We start from the raw sequence: 25,524 nt of genomic DNA on the forward strand, positions 1-25,524 counted from the left end.
AGATAGATAGATAGATAGATAGATAGATAGATAGATAGATAGATAGATAGATAGATAGATAGAATAACCAATGTTTATTTTATTAGGTATGAAGCTGGTGTATGTGCATGATGACTCTGAAAATCTTTCTGATAGCTTCACAATCCGGTTGTCAGATGGGCAATATGAATTGGAGAGAACAGTTTTTGTCATTGTCATTGGAGTTAATGATGAAAAACCGGTATTGACAAAGTAAGCATCATATTGTAGATAATCACAGTCTTTAGATAATGTTATACCTCTCATTACTTCATAGGGCCAAAACGGGACTTTTAAACTGTAATGTGTCTGCCATATTATTAACCACAGCTTGTTATACTGTATTTGCTCTAAATTATCTCAGAGTACCAAAGTACATCATCCCATATAGATTTATACACAAGTAGAACAAAAATATATTTTATTAAATAAAAAGTGGGTTGAGGGACAGGAGAAGTATGTAAAGTGTTTAATGCACATTATGTTATTTACAGATCATATCTAATTCAGTATTAAAAAATAAACACCATAAACAATGTCAAATTTACCTGCAACATTTCCCTTTGAAGGCTTCAGTGGTCTATGCTTTCTTCTCTGCTGTCCAACTTGCAGTGGTTTTCTTGCTGCCTCTATGTAGTGCATGGGGGAGGGGCATTGACAACACCATTGATAGGCCCCCATTTACTAACGAGTTTTATCACCAAACTGAGTGATAAATTTCACTATGTATGATAAATAGTGCTCCAGCCAATCAGCTCCCAACTATCATTTTTCTAACAGGTGACAGTTGGAAGCTGATTGGCTGGAGCACCATTTATCATACACAGTGACATTTATCACTCATTTTGGTGATAAAACTCATTAGTAAATGAGCCCCATAGTTTGAAAAAAGAATGCCGTAGTAGGAGAGAGAAGAACATTGGAAATTTCAGCTGACTTTTGTCAGGGAAAAGAAAATGTATATAAAATATTTCAGTCAATGTAAAAAAAATCAAGAAGATTCAATTGATTTGCACAGAAACAGAGAGAGACAATGTTAAAAATGTAATTGGCAAAAATTGTGTGTTTTAACGCAATAGATATAGGATTTTGGTGATGCGGTACAGAAATGTTAGGGTTAACTAGTCATATTGTCAATATATATATTTTTAAATTACTTGCCATTTAAACCATATCAGTGTGTACAATTTCATTTTGCAGTGAGTTATTTTAGAAGAAATTAACCTTCTTTATTTGGTATTAACAGTTGTCTTAGGGGTCTATTTACTAAGCCTTGGATGGAGATAAAGTGACACCGCATTATGGGGGGCTATTCATTATCCTTTAATTTCTACAAAAGTAGTTGAAAATGAAAACGTTCACTTTATTGTAGAAATTACTTAATGGGGCCATTCATCACAAAGGTAATGCAGTAGATATCACTAATATTTCCTGCTTAACTGCCAGTCCCATCTGGCCCGGCATCCCCATGCAATATTATGGGGACCTAAATTCATCAAGCTCCAGAACTTGACAGCAGGAATCTATGTTGGCTCCCGAACCCCTGCTTCTTAATAATAGAAAGGAGGTCTGGGTTGTGTAAAGGGATCAAAAAAGTTTTCTCGCTCCTGTTCAGTTCCCACCGCATGCGTGAACCCAGTTGTCAGTGTACTTTCACTGCTAGTAACGTAGCAGTGTTGAGATCGTGGGTACAGCTGATTTTCAGATCAGCTGACCATGTACTCGAGCAATGCTGGCAGCAACTGTTGGCTACTAAGTTAGCAGCGCTCAATGAATACGACAGAGTTTGTGAAATTTGTAATTTTGACCTTCGAAACGTCTGGCGATGTCCAGCGATTTCGTTTAGAAGTCAAAAATGATACTTAGTAAATTTACCCCCTAGTGTTCAAATCAAACTGAATAATTATAGAATACATAATTGATGTGATCAAACAGTAACTTTTGAACAATGATTGTCAAACAGAAGACTACCTTTGTATAGCATCAGTTATTCCACAACAATCACTCAATCTGTTGATTTAGAAAGTGTCAGCAGATGTCTGATTGCTTGCTCTTGGTACAGCACCCTTTCTACAGTTTTTAGACTAACATTTTACATTGATGTTTCTCATATTATTCTTTTATAGAAATATCTGCATATACTGTAAAAATATGTAACAAAGATAGATATCTCTTATTAGGATCTGTGTGTTTTTTATTTTATTTAATTAATGTTTGTTTACCGCAATATATTATACATTTGAAGAGCAGAAGACTTCAGTATCGTTATTCAAACATACACTTTTTATGTATATTCAAAAACAAGCCTGCATTTATCCCTATGGCCCGTATTCAATTAGAGGTGAAAAGTTGGAAAAGTTTTGTCTGTCCGACTTTCCGCCTCCTTCACCTGTTTCAGAGGTGGAAACTTTACATGTGCGTGTTCCCGGCTTTTCGCCCCATTCAATTCCTAAACACGCGAGAACGGAAAACGGCGAATGCGGAACAGTCGGAAAGTGCTGTCAGAATTGGAGAAATCGGTCAGTAACATAGGGAATCAATAAAGATGTGTACTAATAGCCCTAATAAAAGTGTTTGGGGTACTTAAGTAGTTTCAATTGCTTCTTCTTAGCGTCTTTGTAAAAGTGGTGAAGAATGGCATAAAGCAGTATAAGTAGTCCAGTCAAATTTGGGGTACTTGAAAATGATTGCTAGCATATGTTTATGTCTCTAAAGTGAACTTTTAAAAAACGTGAAAACCACCCTCATGCATGTACCTGCAATCCCAAAAACACTTGGCCCCTCCTTACAGCACACCAGTAAGTCTATTTCGCTAGTTTTTATAGCTGTCCCCCTACTTTTTACTTTTTTGCCCCCAAAACAAAAGTACTTTTTTGGGATGTTGTGATGTAATTTTTAAAAAATATTTTGGTTGATTTGTCCTTTGGGGGGCTGCCACAAGGGTTCAGAGTCGATTCCCCATGTTTGCACCCCAAAATAATGATTTTGCACTTTTTTCTCCTGCTATTCATTGGAGATACTTTTCCGCCTATTACAATGCATTGAGTTTCCGCTTATGCAGTATTGTCCTGGAATTGAACATGGAGAAACTTTTCTGCCTATTACAATGCATTGAGTTTCCGCTTACGCAAAATCATCCTGGAATTGAATATGGAGATACTTTGCAACAGGCGGAAAGTCCAAATCCGCGGAAACTTTTCTCCAAACTGCACTTTTCGTCTCTAATTGAATCCGGCCCTATGCTGGAATATGTGTGTCGTTTACATGGCAGTAGTTTAAGATAAGGTATTATGGGCCTGATTCAGCAGTGGACGCAAGTGCACTGCTGATTGAAGATTCACGGTTATCGGGAATCTGTGCGTGCGCTGGACCCATTCTGCAAGTGTGCAGAATGGGTCCTGCGTAGTCGCACGCAGACCCTTGAATGCCTCTTCCTGATTGACTGACAGACACATTTACGGGGCGGGGGCGGCCGGCAATCCCGGGAACAGGGGCGTGTCTGCCCTGTTTTCTGATAGTGGCCAGCCCAGGATCTGCTTTGATCAACGTTTACTCAGCTGGCCGAAGGCCCGGCGCCACCTACCATCGCGACCATCGACCACCAATGGTCACGATGGTGATCTCTCCGTCGCAGTACTGGGATCGCATATGCAGCAGGGGGTGTCATATACCTCCTGCTGCATTTGCATAATAGCAAGGGTCGCAATTGCAAAGTTGAATCAGGTCCTATATTCAGTATTTTCTCTTGTTTTTCTATGTGCCACATTTAATTAATAATGCTGCCCCAGTGCAAAACACATCTATCAGTGTAGGGATCAATAATCCTTATGTGTGCAGCATTTTAATACCTGTACTTTGGTCTGTCAGTGTATTTTTAAAAGTAATTTTCTGGCTAAGATTTAGGGATAAATTTATGAAGTAGCACTTTTCAAAGCCGCCACATCTTCAGCAATTTTGGACACTGAATTAAAAGGGTCAATGTCATTATATACAAAAACAGGCATGTTTTGAATCTTAGTTTTTTGCCCCTTTAAATCCAGCATCCAAAATCATCAAAGTGACGTCTTCTTTGAAATACGCTCTTTAGTAAATTTACCCCTTAATGTTCTGTAGTGTGCTATAATTTCTACTTTAATGCAAATAAAATGAGTAGTAATGATTTTATAAAAATATGTTTATTAACAGTTGAAAGACTATGTGGTGGGCAAATGTTAGGCTACTACTACAGTCAACTACTGTATTGCAACTGAACTATTTGAAATCATATTTCTATTAAAGGCATTGTGAATTAGAGCTGAGCATGGGTGAACATTACATAATTTCAAGTGCTGTACTGTCAGCTGAAGATAAGGATACTCCCAGAGAAGAAATTCATTATGTAATTGACAGAGCTCCAGTACAAGGAGAACTTCAGATAAAGGTTTGAGCTGATTCACTTACATTTAATTGGAAAATAAAATAAAAAGTTTCCACCTACTAATTGACCAAGAGCATTTAGGGGTATATTTAATAAAGTGAGAGTTTTTAGAAGTGGAGATATTAACCATAGCAACCAATCAGATTCTATTTAACATTTAACTAGCACCTTCTAAAAGATAATAGAATCTGATTGGTTGCTATGGGCAATATCTCCACTTCTAAAAACTCTTGCATTAGTAAATACACCCCTTAGCACCTTACTCACTGCAAACGTAACTGCTCACATATACAAAGTGTATATCTGTATCTAGACGGTGCAAATAGCACGGTGTATCATGTATTCTGGTATTTCCCAACAGCATACTCATCTGTATTCCTTTTCATTCAGGGCTGGGTCTCCACTGTTCTCTCACTCCCTGTTCACTGCCAAAGGCATACAGGGGGCAATATAAACAAAGAGACAATTTTCAAACTGGATCTCTTTACTTCTGAAATAATTTATGAGGAGAATGTTATCCACTTTTTATGTAATAGTAATAACAACATCTTTATAATTGAATTGTCACAATCAATTTCTCCAATAAAAACTATCTCTGCATATTTACGGGATGTGGTGAGGATCCCGACAAGCGGGATGCCGTCTGCTGGAACCCCAGCATCGACATCCCGAACGCCGAGACAACACTGGCGCTGAAATCCCGACATGACTCGAGATGCCGACGTCGGGATCCCGACAGATCCAGATCGCAAGGACACAGCGGAAAAGGTGAGTATCAGCCGTGGGAGCGGACTTAGGTTTTGGCGCCCCGGGGGGAGTTAGCATTAGGCTCCGGGTAGAGGGGAGGTTAGGGTTAGGCTCCGGGCAGGGGGTGTTAGGTACAGCCACCACCGGGGGATAGGGTTAGGTACTAAGGGGGGAGGGTAATGGTTAGGCACTAAGGGAAGAGGGTCAGGTTTAGGCACTTACTGGGAGGGTTAGGGTGTGGGGTAAGGAAAACTAGTATGAGGGTACAGGAAAGATGGTTAGGGGGTAAATAGGACAGAGGAACATTACTTACCGTTCCCCTGTTGGGATTTGAGCCATCAGGATGCCGCTGTCAGTGTACTGACAGCCGGCATCCCGTCCATCAGTATTTCATACCGATTCCGTATATACTTGCTAAAACAGCCTTGGAGTCTCGATACCAGCAATATTGTCTGATGCACTAAATATATAACTGAAACCAAGCTATGATAACATGACTGCAACATTATTTAACTTGATTTGTTTAAATGTGATCATGTTTGAATTGTCATATTTCTCTTATATGCAACCAGTGAAACCCTTGTACTAATGTCTGCAGAAACAGCTTGGGAATTTTAGAACCTGCAACATAGTTTGGTGTATTATTATATATTTGGTGTATCACTGCATACTACTTCTGATTAAGGTACAACCATATATACCTGCAACATTGTTTGGACTGGTTTATTACTTTTTGAATTAGTCCATCTGCAACTCACCTGTGGTAGACATCTCATATTAGATATTATGGGATTTTATGTGACATTGACATTTTGTATCTGTGCATATCCATCCTATGAATGAATTTGCATGGGAGAATTCACATTCCTGATACCTCTTTCTTTTGAAGTTTTAAGTTAACTTCTATTCAGTATTTATAAGATACCTTTTGTTCTTGGTACAAAAGGTATATCCCCCAAAAGGCACTTTTAAATATTATTTACATACACGATCATTTCCTCCATAGTTTGCTCACTGCAACCATAGGCTCACACGTGGACCATGGGAGACTTTTACCTGGTAGAACAGTAGGACGGTTTCCTGACCACGATACACCAGTTTTAAATTTGTAATTTGTCTGTGTTTGGTAAGGTATTTGACAGTTTTTTATTTTTGTATTCATCATTTATATTTTAAAACTATATTTCTAATGTATTAACCATTTGAGAGTGTCCCAAAAAGGAGTCTTGTTTCTTCTAATTCCATTACAATGTGTTATTTTGTCGGATGCATTAATAAAATATGTAGAGGGTCTCATTTATTAATGAGTTTTATCACCAAAACGAGTGATCAATGTCACTGTGTATGATAAATGGTGCTCCAGCCAATCAGCTCCCAACTGTCAACTGTTTGGTGATAAAACTCGTTAATAAATGGGGGCCTTAATTTTATGTCTCTCTCTTCCAGTCAGTATTGCTTTAATTGCAGCTATTAAAACATTGTACTGTCACTGTAATAATGTGTTTTATTGAAGGAATATGAAAAGTGGGTGAGCTTACAGACTGGAATGAACTGCACTCAAATGGATATTGATATGAACCTCATTAGATATGTTCACAAAGGAAAAATCGGTTCTAAAAATCAAGACAGCTTTGCTTTCCACTTGTGGGATAGTAAGAACAGATCGCCTGAGCTGCAGCTTCATATTGCAATCAAGGATATGGAGAAGGGTAAGTTAGAGACATGTGGATGATAATATGGACAAGTCTGAAAACCTAAAATATGTTATGGCCAGTGGTGGATTTTACCTAGAGGCTGCAGGGCTGCAGCTCCCCCCCCCCCACCCAAGTAATATCCACCACCTCAGTGAGGCAGTTGCTATCTGTTTTCTCCCCCTGAAATTGCCAGTCTGGCCTGCGATTAACAGAGAGTGGCTTCCAGTTGAAGAATCACAGTGATACAAATTAATATGCCGCTCGTATCCATCATTACTTCTTTCACTGGCGAGGTCCAGGGATGTCCCCCTCCTCGGAGGTGTTCTCCGCTCACCTGCTGGCAGACCAGTGACTGCCAGCGACGTACTTCTATATCATGCACATATGCGACGGTCAGTCTGAACATGTGACTGACTGTGTAACCCGGCAGTGCCTAGAAGGCTTAGCTGTAGATTAGCACTGTTAGTTGAATACAGAAAGAATGACATAACCCCTTTAGCGAGTGCTAAAGGGGTTATGTATCATTGTTAAATTGAGCTTTGTATTTCTCTGTATAAATTTCTAATGACAAAGTACCATCACTACATTTAGTAGGGAACAGCCCCAATACATATTTTATATAAACACTGTAGGCTTTGGGCATTAGGCTGAAGAATATGTCAATTCCGGATTTCTCATCTATGTTTTTTTGAGCACCATCACTGAATGTACCATGAACATCCTGCTAATGAGAGCATATCAGAGGACAGACAGAGGTTCTGTGTAGCTCATTCCATTTCATCTTACTCGCATTTTCTGCTTCCATCATACTCCAATCAACCCTCAGCTATGACACAGGTAACAGAGACAGGAATAGGTGTTTGTTTATAAGCTCTATCACCCTGTGTTATTACAAGCTGTTGGAGCTTTGCTTATTTCCATTATTACGTACATTGAACTGAAACATCCAATCATAGGGCCTGATTCAGAGCCGCTCTTAAGCGGCCGCTCGTTCGCTCTGAGCGATGTTCGCACAACTGCGCATGCGTATGGGTTGTAATACGCATGTGCGAACCATTCATTGCGGTCGGAAATTGTGTGCTCGCAAAATAGCGAATGCCTGCTAATTTGAGTGACAGAATGAGGCGTTTGTGGGTGGTAACAGGGGAAGATGCTTGAAAACGGGGAGTGGTGATCCGAACGCAGGCGTGCCAAAAGGTCAAAACGGGCGTTTTAAGGGTGTGCATAATTAATACAGCAGCGTCATCGACCACGTCACTTGGTTGTTTCTTAGCCTGAACTATTCGCATGATTGCGGTAGGAAAATCCAACCACAAGCACTGCGAGCAGTTCAGATGCCTTTCGATGTACTCGATTAATCAAATAAATAGCGGAGATGACGTATGATGCGAGCGGCCAGGGGGCGTCTTTACAAAATAGTGAGCGCATATTTCGTTTGCTCGCTCAGACATAGAGGCGTCAACAGACCGCATAGAGCGAACGGTCAATTTAAATAGCCAGCCCCTTTTTCTGGACGAGCGAGCACAAATAGCGTCCGGCTCTAAATCAGGCCCATAGTTCAATGCAGGCCAGGAAACAGAACTCAGTCATGTTGTAATAACACATGCTGATAGTAGTCAGGACCGGTGCAAGGTTTCTAGGTGCCCTAGGTAACATTTTAACCTATCACCCCATCTTGTCACCTGTATCCCACTTCCTCCCATCCCGTCACCTATGTCCTAGTTCCTTTGTGCTGCTTTTCCCCCATCCCATCACCTGTATCCCGGCTCCTTGGTACTGCTTCCTCCCATCCCATCACCTATATCCCGCTCCTTCTTGCGCTTCCTCCCATCCGGTCTCTTGTATCTCAGCTTATATATCTCACTCTCAGCTGATTAATAGATTAAGGCCCAGATATACTAAGCCTTGGAGAGTGATAAAGTACCAACCAATCAGCTCCTAACTGTCAGTTTACAGTCTGTGTTTGAAAAATAACAGGAGCTGATTGGTTGGAAGTCTTTTGGCTTAAGCATAACTCAGTTGGCACATGTATCACACTATCAGTATACATAACTTTGGCACATATATTACTTATAGATTGCAGCTCACTTACAGTAGGGACGTATCCCTTGCTCAGCACAACTCACTGTCATCCTCCACTGATCCTGCTGCAGTCCCCAGTGCACTTTTCAGTGGGTACTCAGTGCCCATGATACTAGGCACTGCTTTAGTGACTCACGTCAAGATGTGACGTCTCTCTCCACAGACCTGCAGCACTTCACCTCGCTCCAGCTCAGGTCCTCAGTGTCTCTCAATCTCCTCTGCGCATATCCAACAATCAGGTCTTTTTCCTTTTGCCAGCAAGCCTCTCCTGTGCTCTACAGCTCCACCAAGTGTCGGCCTCTGGCACTACAATGTCCAAAGGTACCACAAGCTGCCTCCCAACATGACTATAGAGGAATATCACCAGCTGGTTCACAAGGTGTATTGAATCTGTTCCTTGCAGGAATAGGGATTATTGATTGTTCTGCTGTGTGTACAAATATAGCTTAGTATGAAATAAAACAAACCCCAGTCATATGACTATCATATGACCAAAACAGCTACAATTTGGTGGGAAAGAGGGGTAGGGTGTAATGCTGGGTACACACTGGCCGATATATTGTGCGTGCGTCAGCTAGTTGGTAACAACGATATGTCTGTTAATGACGTTATCTGCAGATATATTGGGTCATCGTGCTGTGACCACCCGTACACTTGCTGCATGGGCCAGCAGTGATTGACAGATCAACTGGGAGGTCGTATGTAAATGCCTGCCCAGTTGTGACGGCAGACACGATGTATTGGACAGGCTGTATGCAGAACATATGTTCTGCACAGCCTGCAGATATATCTGCAGATCAGTCGATCTACAGATATATCGGTGTGATGTGTACCCACCATTAGAGTCCAGCACAGACATTTGGAAGTCTTTAAAATTGTCAAAGCTAATCTGACTGACAGTGTTACCTATATATGTATTAAAATAAAAGCATAATTTTGCTAGTTTTCCAGGTCAGTCCTAATTTTTACCACTGGGATTTCAGACTCCAAATAGTTCAATTTAGCTATTTAATGTATAATTAATAGCTCACAAGGCCAATTTACCAAAGCAGAAGACAGAGACTGTAGAACAAGATCTATTTCCCTGAACCTGAACCATTCCCTATTATAAATCGCTGGTGTAAACAAGTCCTTAATATCCTTATAGAGGACAATGCTGCTTATGTCTCCCCTATGTTCCTTGTCAATAATTGAACTGAGGGGAATAAAAGACCACTATATAGACAATCCCCAAACTGTTATATTATCCAAAATAATAATCACTGTGTAAATCATCCCTTATCAAGCACTGTGTTCTACCCCCTGATTTATGACAAGAGGGAGATGTATCAAACCTTAGAGAGAGATAGTGGAGAGAGATAAAGTACTAACCAATCATCTCCTAACTGTCATTTAACAGGCTGTAATTGGCTCACAAAACAAGTGTCTATGATGGACCCATCATCTTTGTTCAATCATGATTTATAACATGCTCTATAATTAAATAGCACATGTAGGTAAAAAAAAAATAACAACATAATTTATTGTGTATATTGCTATGAAGTCCTCGGTGATATTTTTGTTTTTTGCTCTTTGCCATTAGGAGACATTGCAATATTTGTGAAAACACTTCATGTGTCAAGGGGAGACAGGGTCATCTTAAGTACTAATGTCCTTCTGGCTTCTGACGGCACTGATAAACCAGAAGATCTGCTCTATTTGCTCTCCTGGCCGCCTCAGTACGGGCAGATTGAATATGTTAACCATCCTGGAATTCCCATAACAAGCTTCAGTCAGATGGATGTGGCTGCTCAGACTGTCTGCTATGTCCACAATGGCAAAGCTGCAGCTGCTGCTGATATGTTCAAGTAGGTGTCTGGATGGCAAGCCTCCCCTGTCTGTCTTTTCTTTCACAGCTAACAGATGATTTATTGACCTAATCTCTCCAGTGCCAGGAGACCACTTGGTAGCCTGGCATTTCTTGGCACTAAAGAAGCACATAAAGTGTTTTTGAATCTATATTTATTCTAAAGCTTTATGCCACATCCTAAATCATCATCTTACAGTCTGATGCTTCATCAGGTTTGGTTTAATATTCATTTATTTATATTACATATAGATACATTTTTAGGCATAATGGTCAAATAACATAATAAGCAATAATCACTGCACTATAGGAAGCCCTATGCAGCTGTTTTATCTGCCACAGATTTATATTATTACATGCATTTCATTTATATGCATTAAAGATGGGGATAAATACACATTTAAATATTATTGATATATGTCCTTGTTGTCAGACAGGGCTCATTCATTAACCATCTAATACTTTTCAAGATACAGTTCAAGAATCAACTTTGGTTGTCACAATCATGAATGTGACTCCGTCATATTAATGTATTATTTACCTTCCAGCACAAATTAAAGGAAAGAAGCAAAAATTTAAAAATAGGCGAGGATAAATGCTACGTAAATCTTGTTGATTGTTGAAGCAGCAGCAATTTCTTTAATTCTGTAGTCTCTAAAGACCTTTGCGCTTCTCAAAGACCAGACAGCACAGTCCACCTTACCAGCTGGGAAACTCAAACATATTTTAAGACCATTTCATATTAATGTATTTCAGTTAGCACATAAATATCAATGCAGTTAGGATGCAGGATCTGTATTCATCACTACCCGGCTCTATAAGGCTGCTCCTTGTTAATCCCAGTAATGTGCAATTTATAACGTCAGTTAAAAATGGTCCCACAGTATTTAATTTTATTTTCCATTCTATCTACTAATAAAAGAATGGCACATTTATTAGGCTATAAAAAAAGCAGAGGAACATTGAGCATTGGGGTCCCATGTTAATGGTCCTTTAAGAATTAATAACCAAAAATTGGACACATAAACCATGAATGCTAATGAGTGTTTTCAGTAGCCCCTGCATCTGGTGGTGGCACGACTGCACCTGGTGTTACAGTGTTATCTCACAGGAGATTGTCACTGGTCCAAATCAGTGATATAAAGCCAGTATGGACAGGCTGTTTTAAAATGAAAATATAATTAGGATGCCTAAAACAAAGACTTGTTCATTTTTTAAACTCTTTTAATTAACGTTTCTTGCTGTTAAAAATCTGGCAGTAACTCCTATGTCTGTTAACCTGGTGTTCTACCCTTGGCTGTGTTCGGTAGCAGGCCAGGACAGCCGGGGCAACATCAATTTATGCGTGTCTGAGTACAGATTTTATGTTCCACTATTGCACTTTCTGTGAGACGAAAATATTACTATGTATTGTCTGATGCTTCTGGGCTGGAAGAAGAATGTGGCACTTCTTGTTTGGGCAGATGACACCGAGTGATTAGCAACCCCTGACATCAGGTGCCGGCAGCGGTATGCCAAGTACAGACGCAAATGTCCTCCATTTTGACACGCTGGCTTGATTCTGCATAGAATTGGAACTATTTACTGCTCCTGTGCTTTTTTTTCTCCTCTTTATCTTTTCAAATTCCATGACAGATGGCAGCCTCTGTAGCCAGTTCCATCACCATGGAGCTGCAGGCAGCACAGAGGATCTGTAATGTTCAATTGAAGATGTGGACCCTGCTGAGTACCAAAGAATTTCGCTCTTAGATATTAACTGTTTCAGCTAAAGCAATTATTTCTGTGAGTTGTGTTCTAGTTCTGCGAATGAATTTAGGCTTATTATTAGAAATGGAATACAACTTGTTTTTCTTTTTTTACCTCAAGCCACAAATTATTTGGCAGTGGGCAAAAATTTTTATTTAAAATTCAAATCAGTTTATTTTAAACGTTGATGGTAAAAAACAGATCTATTTATTCTTTTTTGTCTTAAGACTCTGAAAATTAACATCCCTCATCACCTTGTATAGCGGTAATATAGAATGGGTTTTTTACCACCCTGGTGAAATCCTTACCGGCTAGGAGTATTAACAGGGTATCAGAATGTTTTTACGTTGGGGGGGGCAAGATATAATTTAATTTTGCCGTTCTCCCCTCCCCCCTTTCCAACTTACAAGTTGCTGGGTCTGAATAGATTCGGTCTGGCCTGATGCCACAGTGATGCTCCTGGTCCTGGATCTTCGCTCTCACGAAGACGGTACCACATGGGGAGGAAGCAGCACCACAGTGGAGCAGGAGGCAAGGGCCAGAACCATAACTAGACTTTCGGTGCCCTGTGCCAGTGAGAGTATTGGCGCCACCCCCCCCCTATTTTTTAAATAGGGACATAAGATAGTGCACCTAAAAAAGGGCCATGGCCTCATGGGGAAGGGCCAGGGAAGAGATAGGGGAGGCCAGGAGATGCTGGGGATAAAAGAAGGGGAAGCTACAAGTGAGAATGATTAATAAACAGGAAAATTGCCCCCTGCCCTGCGGTGCCCTGGCAAGGGCTATGCATTATAGCAATAGGCTGCACGGCCCCTGTAATGCATGTAGAAGGAGGTGTAATTTGCTATCTTCTAAGTAAAAAGACCTTACATCACCTCCTGCAGTGCAAGGGCCGTGCAGCCTATTCCTATAATCCACAGCCCCTGACCGTCTCCGGCCGTCGCTCCTCCGACATATATCAGCCTAGTGCCACTCAAATTTCAGACTGGCGCCTCTCAAATGATTGGGGGGAAGGGCGAGCACCTGTTCCGGCACCAGTGAGTATGAGCAATATGCGCACGTGCTGGGGTAGGCTACTGGAGAGGGATCCTAAGAATCCTTTTTCCTGAAAAAAAATATGTATATTGTAACCCACAGACTAAAACAGGAATTTCAAGACTAATCTCAGATTTACTTTTCAGAGCTTGATAAATTGGAGAAGATCTCAGCACCAGTTAAAATAATGGTGACTTCAGTATCCTGCCTTACTTAGCTGAGCACAGGAAATACCTTTGATATCTTCTGTGTTCAGCCTGTAAATTCCAGTGATACGTAAATCATGCGGAAACTGCTGTTTATTTGTTACCTTCACTAAATAGGTCTACATGTAACATAAACATTTTACAATGTAAGTTCCAGCCCATTACATATTACAGGCACATCTGCTCATGGATATTTATAGTGTCAAGCAGTGGCGGCTCCAGAGGTGGTGCTGCAGCGCGGTCCAAAATTCAAATAGGGGAGCCACACCAACTGCCAGTGAGTCCCGTCCGTCATTGTTTGGGGTGGCAGTTGGCGTGGCTCCCCTATTTGAATTTTGGACCACGCTGCAGCCCCACCTCTGGAGCCACCTCTGTCAATAGTTGCCTATGCCACAACGTTTGGTATGAATTATATGGTATATTTAAGGGGAAGAACTCGCTGTAAGCAACCATAGTGGAAAAGCCCATCAGTGTCAGTCTGAGTGTTAGGACAAGGATGTACAAAGGCCTATACCATTAAAATATAAGGGCCATGCAGATGCAATATGTAAATTAGGGGTGAGCGGGTTCGGATTTCTGAAATCCGAACCCCCCCGAGCCCCCCCGATCCGAGTCCGATCCGAGTCAGGCTCGACTTTTCCCGCCTGACTCGGATTCTGAAATCGAGGCAAAACGTCATCTTCCCGCCTTCCGAGTCTCGCGGGTTTTGGATCCTATATAAGGTACCCACGTCGGCGCCATTTTCTCACTCGGCTGTGGACAGTGAAGAGGGAGGGTGGGAGTTAGGGCTGTGTAGTGTAGTGTAGTGTAGTGCTGCTGTTGTCCACTACTTCAAAGTCCATAGGGGCTGGCTGTGTTGTGCTGTGCTGCTGTTGTTAATAGGGGCTGTGTCCACTACTTCAAAGTCCATAGGGGCTGGCTGGACTGTGTTGTGCAGTCAGTTCTCCATAGGGGCTGTGTCCACTCCAAAGTCCTGTGCAGTGTCCCAGTCCTAAAGAGGTGCTGTAGTGTTGTCCAGGGGGTGCTCTGTCCATCAGGGGTGCTCCTCCCAAGTGCTAAAAATATAATATATTTTCTGTGTTTGTGAATTGTGTGCGCAGTAGCCGCACGTGCATCAACAAAGTAGTGCCAAGCGTGCGCCTGTGTCATAAGTAAAGGGCCGGCTGGCTTGACCGTTAAAGGGTGCTGTAACCCCCGAAAGTACACTCCAGTCCAAACCAAAAAAAAATTATTTTCTGTGTTTGTGAATTGTGTGCGCAGTAGCCGCACGTGCATCAACAAAGTAGTGCCAAGCGTGCGCCTGTGTCATAAGTAAAGGGCCGGCTGGCTTGACCGTTAAGGGTGCTGTAACCCCCGAAAGTACACTCCAGTCCAAACCAAAAAAAAAATTATTTTCTGTGTTTGTGAATTGTGTGCGCAGTAGCCGCACGTGCATCAACAAAGTAGTGCCAAGCGTGCGCCTGTGTCATAAGTAAAGGGCCGGCTGGCTTGACCGTTAAGGGTGCTGTAACCCCCGAAAGTACACTCCAGTCCAAACCAAAAAAAAATTATTTTCTGTGTTTGTGAATTGTGTGCGCAGTAGCCGCACGTGCATCAACAAAGTAGTGCCAAGCGTGCGCCTGTGTCATAAGTAAAGGGCCGGCTGGCTTGACCGTTAAGGGTGCTGTAACCCCCGAAAGTACACTCCAGTCCAAACCAAAAAAAAAATTATTTTCTGTGTTTGTGAATTGTGTGCGCAGTAGCCGCACGTGCATCAACAAAGTAGTGCCAAGCGTGCGCCTGTGTCATAAGTAAAGGGCCGGCTGGCTTGACCGTTAAGGGTGCTGTAACCCCCGAAAGTACACTCCAGTCCAAACCAAAAAAAAAATTATTTTCTGTGTTTGTGAATTGTGTGCGCAGTAGCCGCACGTGCATCAACAAAGTAGTGCCAAGTGTGCGCCTGTGTCATAAGTAAAGGGCCGGCTGGCTTGACCGTTAAAGGGTGCTGTAACCCCCGAAAGTACACTCCAGTCCAAACCAAAAAAAAAATTATTTTCTGTGTTTGTGAATTGTGTGCGCAGTAGCCGCACGTGCATCAACAAAGTAGTGCCAAGCGTGCGCCTGTGTCATAAGTAAAGGGCCGGCTGGCTTGACCGTTAAAGGGTTCTGTAACCCCCAAAGTACACTCCAAACCAAAAAAATATATATTTTCTGTGTTTGTGACTTGTGTGCACTGTGGCTGCACGTGCATCAACAAAGGAGCAGCGCCAAGCGTGCGCCTGTGTCCCATAAGTAAAGAGCCGGCTGGCTCATTTCTTAAAGGGTGGTGTAACCCACAAAGTGCACTACTCACCAGCAAAAATAAAAAAATATTTTCTGTGTTTGTGTGCGCTTTAGCCGCACGTATATATATCAATATAACATAAATGGAGGACCAAACTTTCTCTGATAAAAATAAAATAGGGAAAGATCAAGAACCACTTCCTACTAGTGCTGTTGCTGCTGCTGGGAGTTGTTCATCATCCCAGAGAGGAAGTAGGAACATCACTACTTTTACTAAACAATTGACCCTCCAACAGTCCCTAGCGATGAGGATGAAGTACGACAGCAGTCATCCTGAAGCAAAACGTATAACTGAGGCCTTGACTGCTATGTTGGTGTTAGACGTGCGTCCGGTATCCGACATTAGTGCAGTGGGATTTAGACAATTGATGGAGGTAGTGTGTCCTCGGTTCCAAATCCCGTCTAGATTCCACCTGCATCCTCAAAGCAGCAGCGACAAGCGTGCGTCTGTCTGTTAAAGGGTGGTGACACCCTCAAAGTGTGCTACACAAACAATTAAAATATTGTTATTTTTTTTTCTGTCTTTGTGAAATGTGTGGGCTGTAGCCGCACCTGCATCCTTAAAGCAGCAGCGACAAGCGTGCGTCTGTCTGTTAAAGGGTGGTGACACCCTCAAAGTGTGCTACACAAACAATTAAAATATTGTTCTTTTTTTTCTGTCTTTGTGAATTGTGTGGGCTGTAGCCGCACTTGCATCCTCAAAGCAGCAGCGACAAGCGTGCGTCTGTCTGTTAAAGGGTGGTGTAACTCTCAAAGTGCTCCAAAAAAATCAAAAAAATTTTTTTAATGTGTTTGTGACTTGTGTGCGATGTAGCCACACTTGCATCCTCAAAGCAGCAGCGACAAGCGTGCGTCTGTCTGTTAAAGGGTGGTGACACCCTCAAAGTGTGCTACACAAACAATAAAAATATTCTTCTTCTTTTTTCTGTCTTTGTGAATTGTGTGGGCTGTAGCCGCACCTGCATCCTTAAAGCAGCAGCGACAAGCGTGCGTCTGTCTGTTAAAGGGTGGTGTAACTCACGAAGTGCTCCAAAAAATAAAAAACTATTTTTTTAATGTGTTTGTGACTTGTGTGCGATGTAGCCGCACTTGCATCCTCAAAGCAGCAGCGACAAGCGTGCGTCTGTCTGTTAAAGGGTGGTGACACCCTCAAAGTGTGCTACACAAACAATAAAAATATTCTTCTTTTTTCTGTCTTTGTGAATTGTGTGGGCTGTAGCCGCACCTGCATCCTTAAAGCAGCAGCGACAAGCGTGCGTCTGTCTGTTAAAGGGTGGTGACACCCTCAAAGTGTGCTACACAAACAATTAAAATATTGTTCTTTTTTTTCGGTCTTTGTGAAATGTGTGGGCTGTAGCCGCACCTGCATCCTTAAAGCAGCAGCGACAAGCGTGCGTCTGTCTGTTAAAGGGTGGTGACACCCTCAAAGTGTGCTACACAAAGAATAAAAATATTCTTCTTTTTTCTGTCTTTGTGAATTGTGTGGGCTGTAGCCGCACTTGCATCCTCAAAGCAGCAGCGACAAGCGTGCGTCTGTCTGTTAGAGGGTGGTGTAACCCTCAAAGTGTGCTCCACAAACAATAAAAATATTCTTTTTTTTTTTTCTGTCTTTGTGAATTGTGTGGGCTGTAGCCGCACTTGAATCCTCAAAGCAGCAGGGACAAGCGTGCGTCTGTCTGTTAAAGGATTACATCGGTGACAGCATCCAAGTAGGCATGTCAGACAGTCCGTACCTGTACTGGCAGGAAAAAGAAGCAATTTGGAGGTCCCTGTACAAACTGGCTCTATTTTACCTGAGTTGCCCCCCCTCCAGTGTGTACTCCGAAAGAGTGTTTAGTGCAGCCGGGAACCTTGTTAGCGAAAGGCGTAGGAGGTTGCTTCCACAAAATGTGGAGAAGATGATGTTCATAAAATGAATGATCAACTCTTCCAGGGAGACCAGCCTCCAGAACGTACAGAGGGACCTGTGGTTCCAGCAGGGACGAATTAATACTCTGTGAGGATGAGGATGTACATAACACTGAAGAGGGTGAGGAATCTGTGGATGAGGAGGATGAGGACGACTTCTTGCCTCCGTAGAGCCAGTTTGTGCAGGGACAGATTAATTGCCAGCTTGTTTTGTGGGGGCCCAAACGAACCAATCATTTCAGCCACAGTTGTGTGGCAGACCCTGGCGCTGAAATGATTGGTTTGTTAAAGTGTGCATGTCCTGTTTATACAACATAAGGGTGGGTGGGAGGGCCCAAGGACAATTCCATCTTGCACCTCTTTTTTTTCTTTGCATTATGTACAGTTTGGGGCCTAGTTTTTCAATGCCATCCTGTCTGCCACTGCAGTTTCACGCCTAGATGGGTCACGTGTTTGTGCCGCCCACTCGTGTCGCTTAGCATAGTCATCCAGCTACCTCGGTGCAACCTTTTGGACATAAAAACACTATTGTGAGGTGTGAGGTATTCAGAATAGACTGGAAATGAGTGGAAATTAAGGTTATTGAGGTTAATAATAGCATAGGAGCAGAAAAACCTACAAATTCTGTGATTTTAGCTGTTTTTATGCTTTTTTTCAAAAAAATACAGATCCAAAACACAAAACCCAGAACCCAAAACACGGAAGGGTGGTTTTGGCAAAACCAATCCAGATCCAAAACACGAAGAAAGATCCAGATCCAGATCCAAAACCAAAACACAAAACACGAAAAGTGGCCGGTGCACACCCCTAATGTAAATATATATATATACACATTGTTAATGTTGTGAAATAATTCAATATTCTATATTCACAAAACTTTACATTAAATGGCTTTAAAGTGCACATTGGAAGTGCAGTTAAAACATGTAAGCCAATGGATGCTTTCCCTGCTACAAAAAAAAAAAAAAAGAAGAAAACTTTTACTTACATAGTACTTAGGAGTGGCTGGGTAAGCCTGCCATTGGCTTTGGATGGCTTTCAATGGATGACTTAGAATATTAGAAACCCTGCACATGTTTTATCATGCCCAACTGTCACAATTCTCTAATGTCTAATTTAGATTTTTCAGCTAAATACCAAAGGCCAGAAACTGAGCTGGATGTAGTTTCCACTCATAAAAACTACATATAAAAATAGCATATTTATGCTCATAGGCTAAGGCACACACACGGTAAGTTGTGTGCATACGGTATGTGCATCAGTAGCATATACACCTGGATACATCACGTACACTTACACCAATGTTATTAATCAGCTTGCAAACTATGCATTCGCTATTCGTTTTCAATAGAACTTAAAACAACTTTTTCAATAGGTGTCTTACTCCAAACAAAATCTAAATCAGGCCCACAACAACATAATTTATGCATGAGCAGTGAAGAAAGCACCTATCAGTTTCAGAAATAAGTAATCAGTCACTCAGAAGAGCTTAAGTAGTTCAAGCAACTGACATTATCATCGCAGTGCATGTGCACCTGCCCTGAGGTATCCACAAATTATACATCTTGGTAAAGTCTATATACATCTCTGTGTCATTCTGCAACTGTTTGCATTTACGCAAACACGCCAATACTGTGTATGGCCTACTTTAGCCAACACAATCCTTCCTCTGTCCCAAGAAAAAAGCAGGCACAAGTTTCAGATTCACACAAATCTGTATACATGTGCATCGGGAATTGCAGGGCAGTGGGGGTTTCTAGTTGCCCTACACCCCCTTCCTTCCCTAGCGGCTTGAATTATTACCACAACTGCAGTTGTATACAATATGATTTTACTAGAGCTGCAGCCAAAACATGCAGTATTAGGGACAGAACGGAGCTGCTGCACATGCCCGGTGACAGCAGCTTTCCTTACCAAGACTGCTGTGTGCGGGATCTGAGTACTCAAAGAGTGCACTGGACCTGAGAGACAAGAGAGCAGTTGCTAGCTAAAAAAAATAAGAGATAGGAGTCTTAACACAAGCTGGGAGAATGTGTGCCTAAAAAGCTCAGTACTGTCTCCTACTGCTTACTTATAATATGTATATTAATTATTATAGTATGTTTAATCTTTAAACATCCATGTTTAACTATCAATAGTCCTAATTATTAATACTGTATTACATACACTATCCAGTGTGTAAGGAGACCACTATGTACATATATGTCTAGGGCCGGTGCTAGGCTCTTCTACCGCTTCCCAAGACTCCCGGAATTTGGTCCAATGCTCCGCAGAGCAGGAGACTTGGATTGTCGAATGGTTCCCATATCTAGAAAAAAACAACATTAAGCTGAGGCGGGCTGGCCACGCCCCCTACAAAAATTGGAAAAGCACGATGAGTTATCGTGCCACAGCAAGCTGCACAGGGGGGCTGCACAGCCAGGGGCAGTTTCGGAGGCGGGGGTAACCAGTGTGATCGCTCCCCCCTGCACATCTTGCAGGGAGAGAGACGACTGACTGCTGCTGCTCAGCGGCAACAGCTCCCCTGTAACCTCCGCAGCCCAGCACACAGCAGCATGTGTTCAGCTGGGGAGAGAGGCTGCTGCCTCTGAGCAGCAGAAGTCTCCTCTCTTTTCTCCTTACCCGAGGCACCACTGCCTGTTACAGGGGCGTGGACTGAGGCCCCTCCACCAACCCCGAGTCTGGGTAAAGAGTATCCTCCCGTCACCCTTTCGGCACTCCTGTCTACACTAACTGACTAACTGTCATAGATCTCATTGTGACTCCTATTATTATTCAATTTAAAAAGTGGGCCTCATAATATTGGCATAGGGTAAGGGGTATATATACTAAAGTGTGGATTTAGAGAAGTGGAGATATTGCCCATAGCAACCAATCAGATTCTTCTTATCATTTATCTAGCACTTTCTAGAAGATAATAGCTAGAATCGGATTGGTTGCTATGGGCAACATCTCCACTTCTATAAACCTACACTTTAGTAAATATACCCTTAAGTTTTTCCCTCCCTTTTTCATTTTTTTCTTTTTTAAGATCATACACTAATAAGTTTGATAGGGAGATTTCTGGGCTTAGGACCACTGCCCCTAATGTCTTTATTATATAATATGCCACTCCAATACAATAGCAACCGTAACTCTATGACATTACTCAGAAATGAACAAATATACATGAAGTAAGATGTCCAAGAAAACTAATGGAAAAACCTTCGAGTAAAGGTTTGTTATCATTTCTTTTGTGTAGATGGTGAAACAGGAAACTTGCTGAAGGCTCCCTTGCCTTTTTTTACCAGATTCCTTGTCAGCAATGGGCTGCGAACAAAGCATGGTACCTTGGACATTGCCGTGGAGATGGTAGACAGAATTCTTCCAACATTATCCAAGAATTATGGTCTTAGACAAGCAAAAGGATCTATGGCGTTGATCTTGCCAGAAACCCTTCAAGCAACTGACACTGATACATCAGTGGAGAACATTACATTTTTGCTGGTGGACCCCCCTCAATATGGGCAGTTGTATCTGAGAGGCACACCGCTGCAGCAGAACAACTTTACGCAGAAAGATATTGATGACATGGATGTTGCCTACAGACATGGAGGACAAGATGCTCAGATTGATAAGTTCACTTTTGTTATTATGGATAAAACAAATCAAGGATTCATAATTGATGGGAAGGTGCAGTTTGAGCCAGTATCTTTCATAATACAAGTAAGTGTAATGACATAAGTTGAACTACTGTAATTTGATTATCTACACACAGGTGGAAAACATAAATCGCTTTGACCTGACACGCATGTAAAAAATACCTGCCATTTGTAACAAATTCCTATTCAAATGAGCGGCTGAACACAGAGGAGGCAGCTTTTTACTGGGAATGCACATGACACTACCTGTGTGCATGGGCTCTTAGGAACCGTATTGTTGTGTTATACTTTGGTTTCAAATACATGTGGAATGCTTTAAATAAATATCAACATGTATGAAGACTAAATATTCTCCTACTTTCAGATAATTTGTCTGTGAATTGATATCACTGCACTCGTTTCAGGGAATGTAACAAAAAAGGAAACTACTAATTTAAAAAATGTATTAAGGAAAAAGGTTTTCTATTACTCAAAATACTAGAAAAGGAAGTGTATATTGTATTAATGCAAAGGTAGTTTTCCCAAACTCTGTCTCCATCAACAGCTACAAAATTACTTTAAAAAGATATTATGGGCATTAAAACTCATAAATGTTAATATGATGCACTAGGTAAAATTACTCTATGGTGAATAATGAGTCAAGAAAATGTCTCACACAGCACTTTATGATACAATGTAATCACAATTATTTCATATATCAATAGGTAATTTTAAACTTAACAAACTTATACTGTAGCTTGCTGTGTTGGCTGCTGTGAGCGCTGGCTTATCAATCACCAGGTGGATAACATCACTCTTTGAAAAAAAAACCTATAGAAGGGGCAAAAAGCCTCAGAGCACCCCCAATTGTGAGCGCCCTTGGCTGTGATGGGTGAGCACCCCCGGCTGTGACGTTATCCACCTGGTGATTGATGATCCAGCGCTCACTGCAACCAACACAGTAAATTTGGTGATTCTCCTCCTGCTGCTCTCTGACCACGAATGCTGCTCTATTGCAAGCCGATCTCAGCCTGCAGGTTTTAGAGATACAGGCAGCACTGACCGTGAGTCAGCTTGGTTCCAGCTGCAGTGGGACCCGTTCCAGAAACAGGTCATACAAATAGGACTGGGTAACTCTTTGAATCCATCCCAGTAATTTGAACCATCATTATTTATATATATATTCACAGCTGTGATATTTACATCCTGATTAAGTGGAACATTCTTTATAATTTTTGCAAACATCCCATGGACACACAGTGAGCCAGTATAGCACCGGTTCAAGGGATGCATGCTAACAGCTAACAAAGTACTATATTTAGGTGTCACAACTATTGATGTATTGGACACTGGATAAAATCAACATGAACATTTAAAACAGTGTGGATAAATTTGATTTTATTTATGCGGATATGCAAATTGCTGTTATACAAAGTCGACGTTTCAGGGATCGTGTCCCCTTTCTCAAGAAAAAGGGGACACGATCCCCGAAACGTCTACTTTGTATGACACAATAAAGTTACCCCTGAGATGGTCTTTGTTCACCTCATTCTGGAGCCTCTGAGTGCCGCCTCTTGCAATTGTGGACTATGGCCCTGATTCAGACCCGCTCGCGAGCGTACAGCACTCGCAAGCGGGTCGATGGTCCCGGACTGCGAATGCGCGCGAGCCCCAGCGAGTGACGGCAGCTCCGTCGCTCCTGGGTTCACTAGAAGATGGGGCGGCTGTCCATATTGATTGACAGCTCGCCCCGTTTTGTAGGGGGGAGGGGGGGTGGCTGCGTTCCCGAAGGAATGCCTGCCGTTTGGGGGCGGCCCCACTGACATCTCAAGTGATGTCAGCGGTGAGCTTCTGGCTCTATTAGAGCCGGAAACTCACTGGGGCTTGCGGCAGACGAGACCCTACCACAAGGGTCTTGTCGCAAGCCCGATGGTCGCGATTGTCGAGACCATCGCGACCATCACCTGGCCACTCGTAAAAGCTGTGGGTGGTCACCCACAGCTTAGCGAGCGGCCAGGAGGCCGGCTCCAATTAAAAAAAAAAATGCCCTGATTCAGAGCAAGCGCTCTGAAAGAGCGTCCGGGTCTGAATCAGGGCCTATGTGTGAGGGAGCAATACTCCTTAGGAGGGCACCGGAGCCTGTCAAAATTTAAGGACTGGTGACTGCCGGGCTTCTCTGGAAATATATTTATATATATATATATATATATATATATATATATATATATATGTATACAGTCAGGTGCATAAATTTTGTGACATTGACAGAATTTTCATATTTTGGCATCTATTCACCACCCCAATGGCTTTGAAATGAAACAAGCAAGTTGTGCTTTAACTGCAGACTTTCAGATTTCATTTGAGGGTAATTATATCCAAACCAGGTGAACGGTGTAGGAATTACAACGGTTTCTATATGTGCCTCCCACTTTTTAAGGGGACGAAAGTAATGGGACAAACTAAACAATCCTAAATCTAACTTTCACTTTTTAATACTTTGTTGCAAATCCTTTGCAGGCAATTACAGCCTGAAGTCTGGAACGCATAGACATCACCAGATGCTGGGTTTCATCCCTGGAGATGCTCTGCCAGGCCTCTACTGCAAATGTCACATACTCAATGCTAAAATCCTGTGGCTTAAATGATTACATTAATGCAACTTGAAACTATTTATTATTTCCAAATTATTCATCAGCGCCAAAGTTATTTGATTATATGACACCATTTATAACCTGTCTCTAACCCAGTTATAAAGCCTATTATTGATAATTACGCTCTGGGCATGATCTTTTACTCAGAATTTATCTGTCAACCCTGACATTTTACAGCAGGGGAGGACTGGGTTGTGGGGGTCACCTGCACCCTGCACTAGTAACATTTTGTTCCACACTACTCATTCATGACCGCAATGTATGGTAGTGACGCAGTGGGTTGCTTCGTGGCAGGAAGAGGATGCTCTGTGGCCGCACCAATTGTGTATGTGTTATAAATACAATCAGAAAGCCCAGGAGTATCCTGTGCCTGCCTCTCAGCTTCATTCATACCCTGTAGACTGACAGTGGTGATATTATATACTAGGCAGGACTTGAAAGCAATGATTTTTACTAAGGACATTACCAGTTGGACCCACAATCCTGCAAAAGTAGATACAATTGCATTGTGACTTCCATGGTAGTTCTAGTATGTGTGTGTGTAAGTGTGAGAGATAGGGACATTTGTGCAAAACAGAATGTAAGTGTGCACTTTTCTTTATGTATGTGAGTTTGCATCAGAAACATTCAAGTACTTACGATTTAAACTGCTTTTAAATATATTTTCTTAGGTGGATTTCCCAGATAGCACAAGCCCCAGAATTGTACACATTAACTGTGCTACTAAAGTTCAGTTCCTAAGAGATGGTCGATATGGAATCTACATAACATCTAGGGAGCTAAAGGCTACTGATCCAGGGACAGAGGAGGAAAACACAGTCTTTAAAATTTTAAGTGGTCCTCAGAAAAGTTACTTGGAAAATGTTACCTCAGGTAAGTAAGTATAACGTGTCTTCACAAGGTATATTACCTTGTGCTTTCATATGGATCTCGGAACTCTGTGACACATAACCTATTGTATTTTATAATCAGGGACACATGATTGCTTATAATACACAACTTTTCAATTTGAAGAAAGTTCTTTGAAGTGCCCAGGCTGGTTTTACCGTCATTGACTTTACCGCATTCATCAAGGAACTTTTAGGTCAATGGGCGACTGGAGGTGTTCGGCCAATTCTGTGAGGAGTACTACGGCCACATGCCCACTATGAACGTGGAAAAATCGCACTACTGCGCAATACTGTGCACCAAACACAAACATGTTCCCGTGACATGACGTTATCACTATACAC

At 42.0% G+C, this 25,524-nt stretch overlaps 1 protein-coding gene across 3 annotated transcripts in view; it reads left to right on the forward strand.

Annotated features, from left to right (window-relative positions):
* Nucleotides 1–25,524, forward strand: part of FREM1 (FRAS1 related extracellular matrix 1) — a 173,277-nt gene that overhangs the window by 65,393 nt on the left and 82,360 nt on the right. For 2 of the 3 annotated variants that reach the window (XM_088472658.1, XM_088472660.1), the window contains exons 20-25: nt 87–231; nt 4,297–4,438; nt 6,696–6,891; nt 10,541–10,805; nt 21,312–21,726; nt 24,964–25,165. In XM_088472658.1, coding sequence (XP_088328784.1) covers nt 87–231; nt 4,297–4,438; nt 6,696–6,891; nt 10,541–10,805; nt 21,312–21,726; nt 24,964–25,165 — 1,365 coding nt within the window. Of the gene's footprint in view, nt 1–86; nt 232–4,296; nt 4,439–6,695; nt 6,892–10,540; nt 10,806–21,311; nt 21,727–24,963; nt 25,170–25,524 lie in introns of all 3 variants that reach the window. The other variant, XM_088472659.1, reaches the window with a different exon arrangement.

The sequence above is a fragment of the Taudactylus pleione genome, unplaced genomic scaffold (genome assembly GCF_031769625.1).
Source record: "Taudactylus pleione unplaced genomic scaffold, aTauple2 ptg000127l, whole genome shotgun sequence".
Taxonomy (NCBI): domain Eukaryota; kingdom Metazoa; phylum Chordata; class Amphibia; order Anura; family Myobatrachidae; genus Taudactylus; species Taudactylus pleione.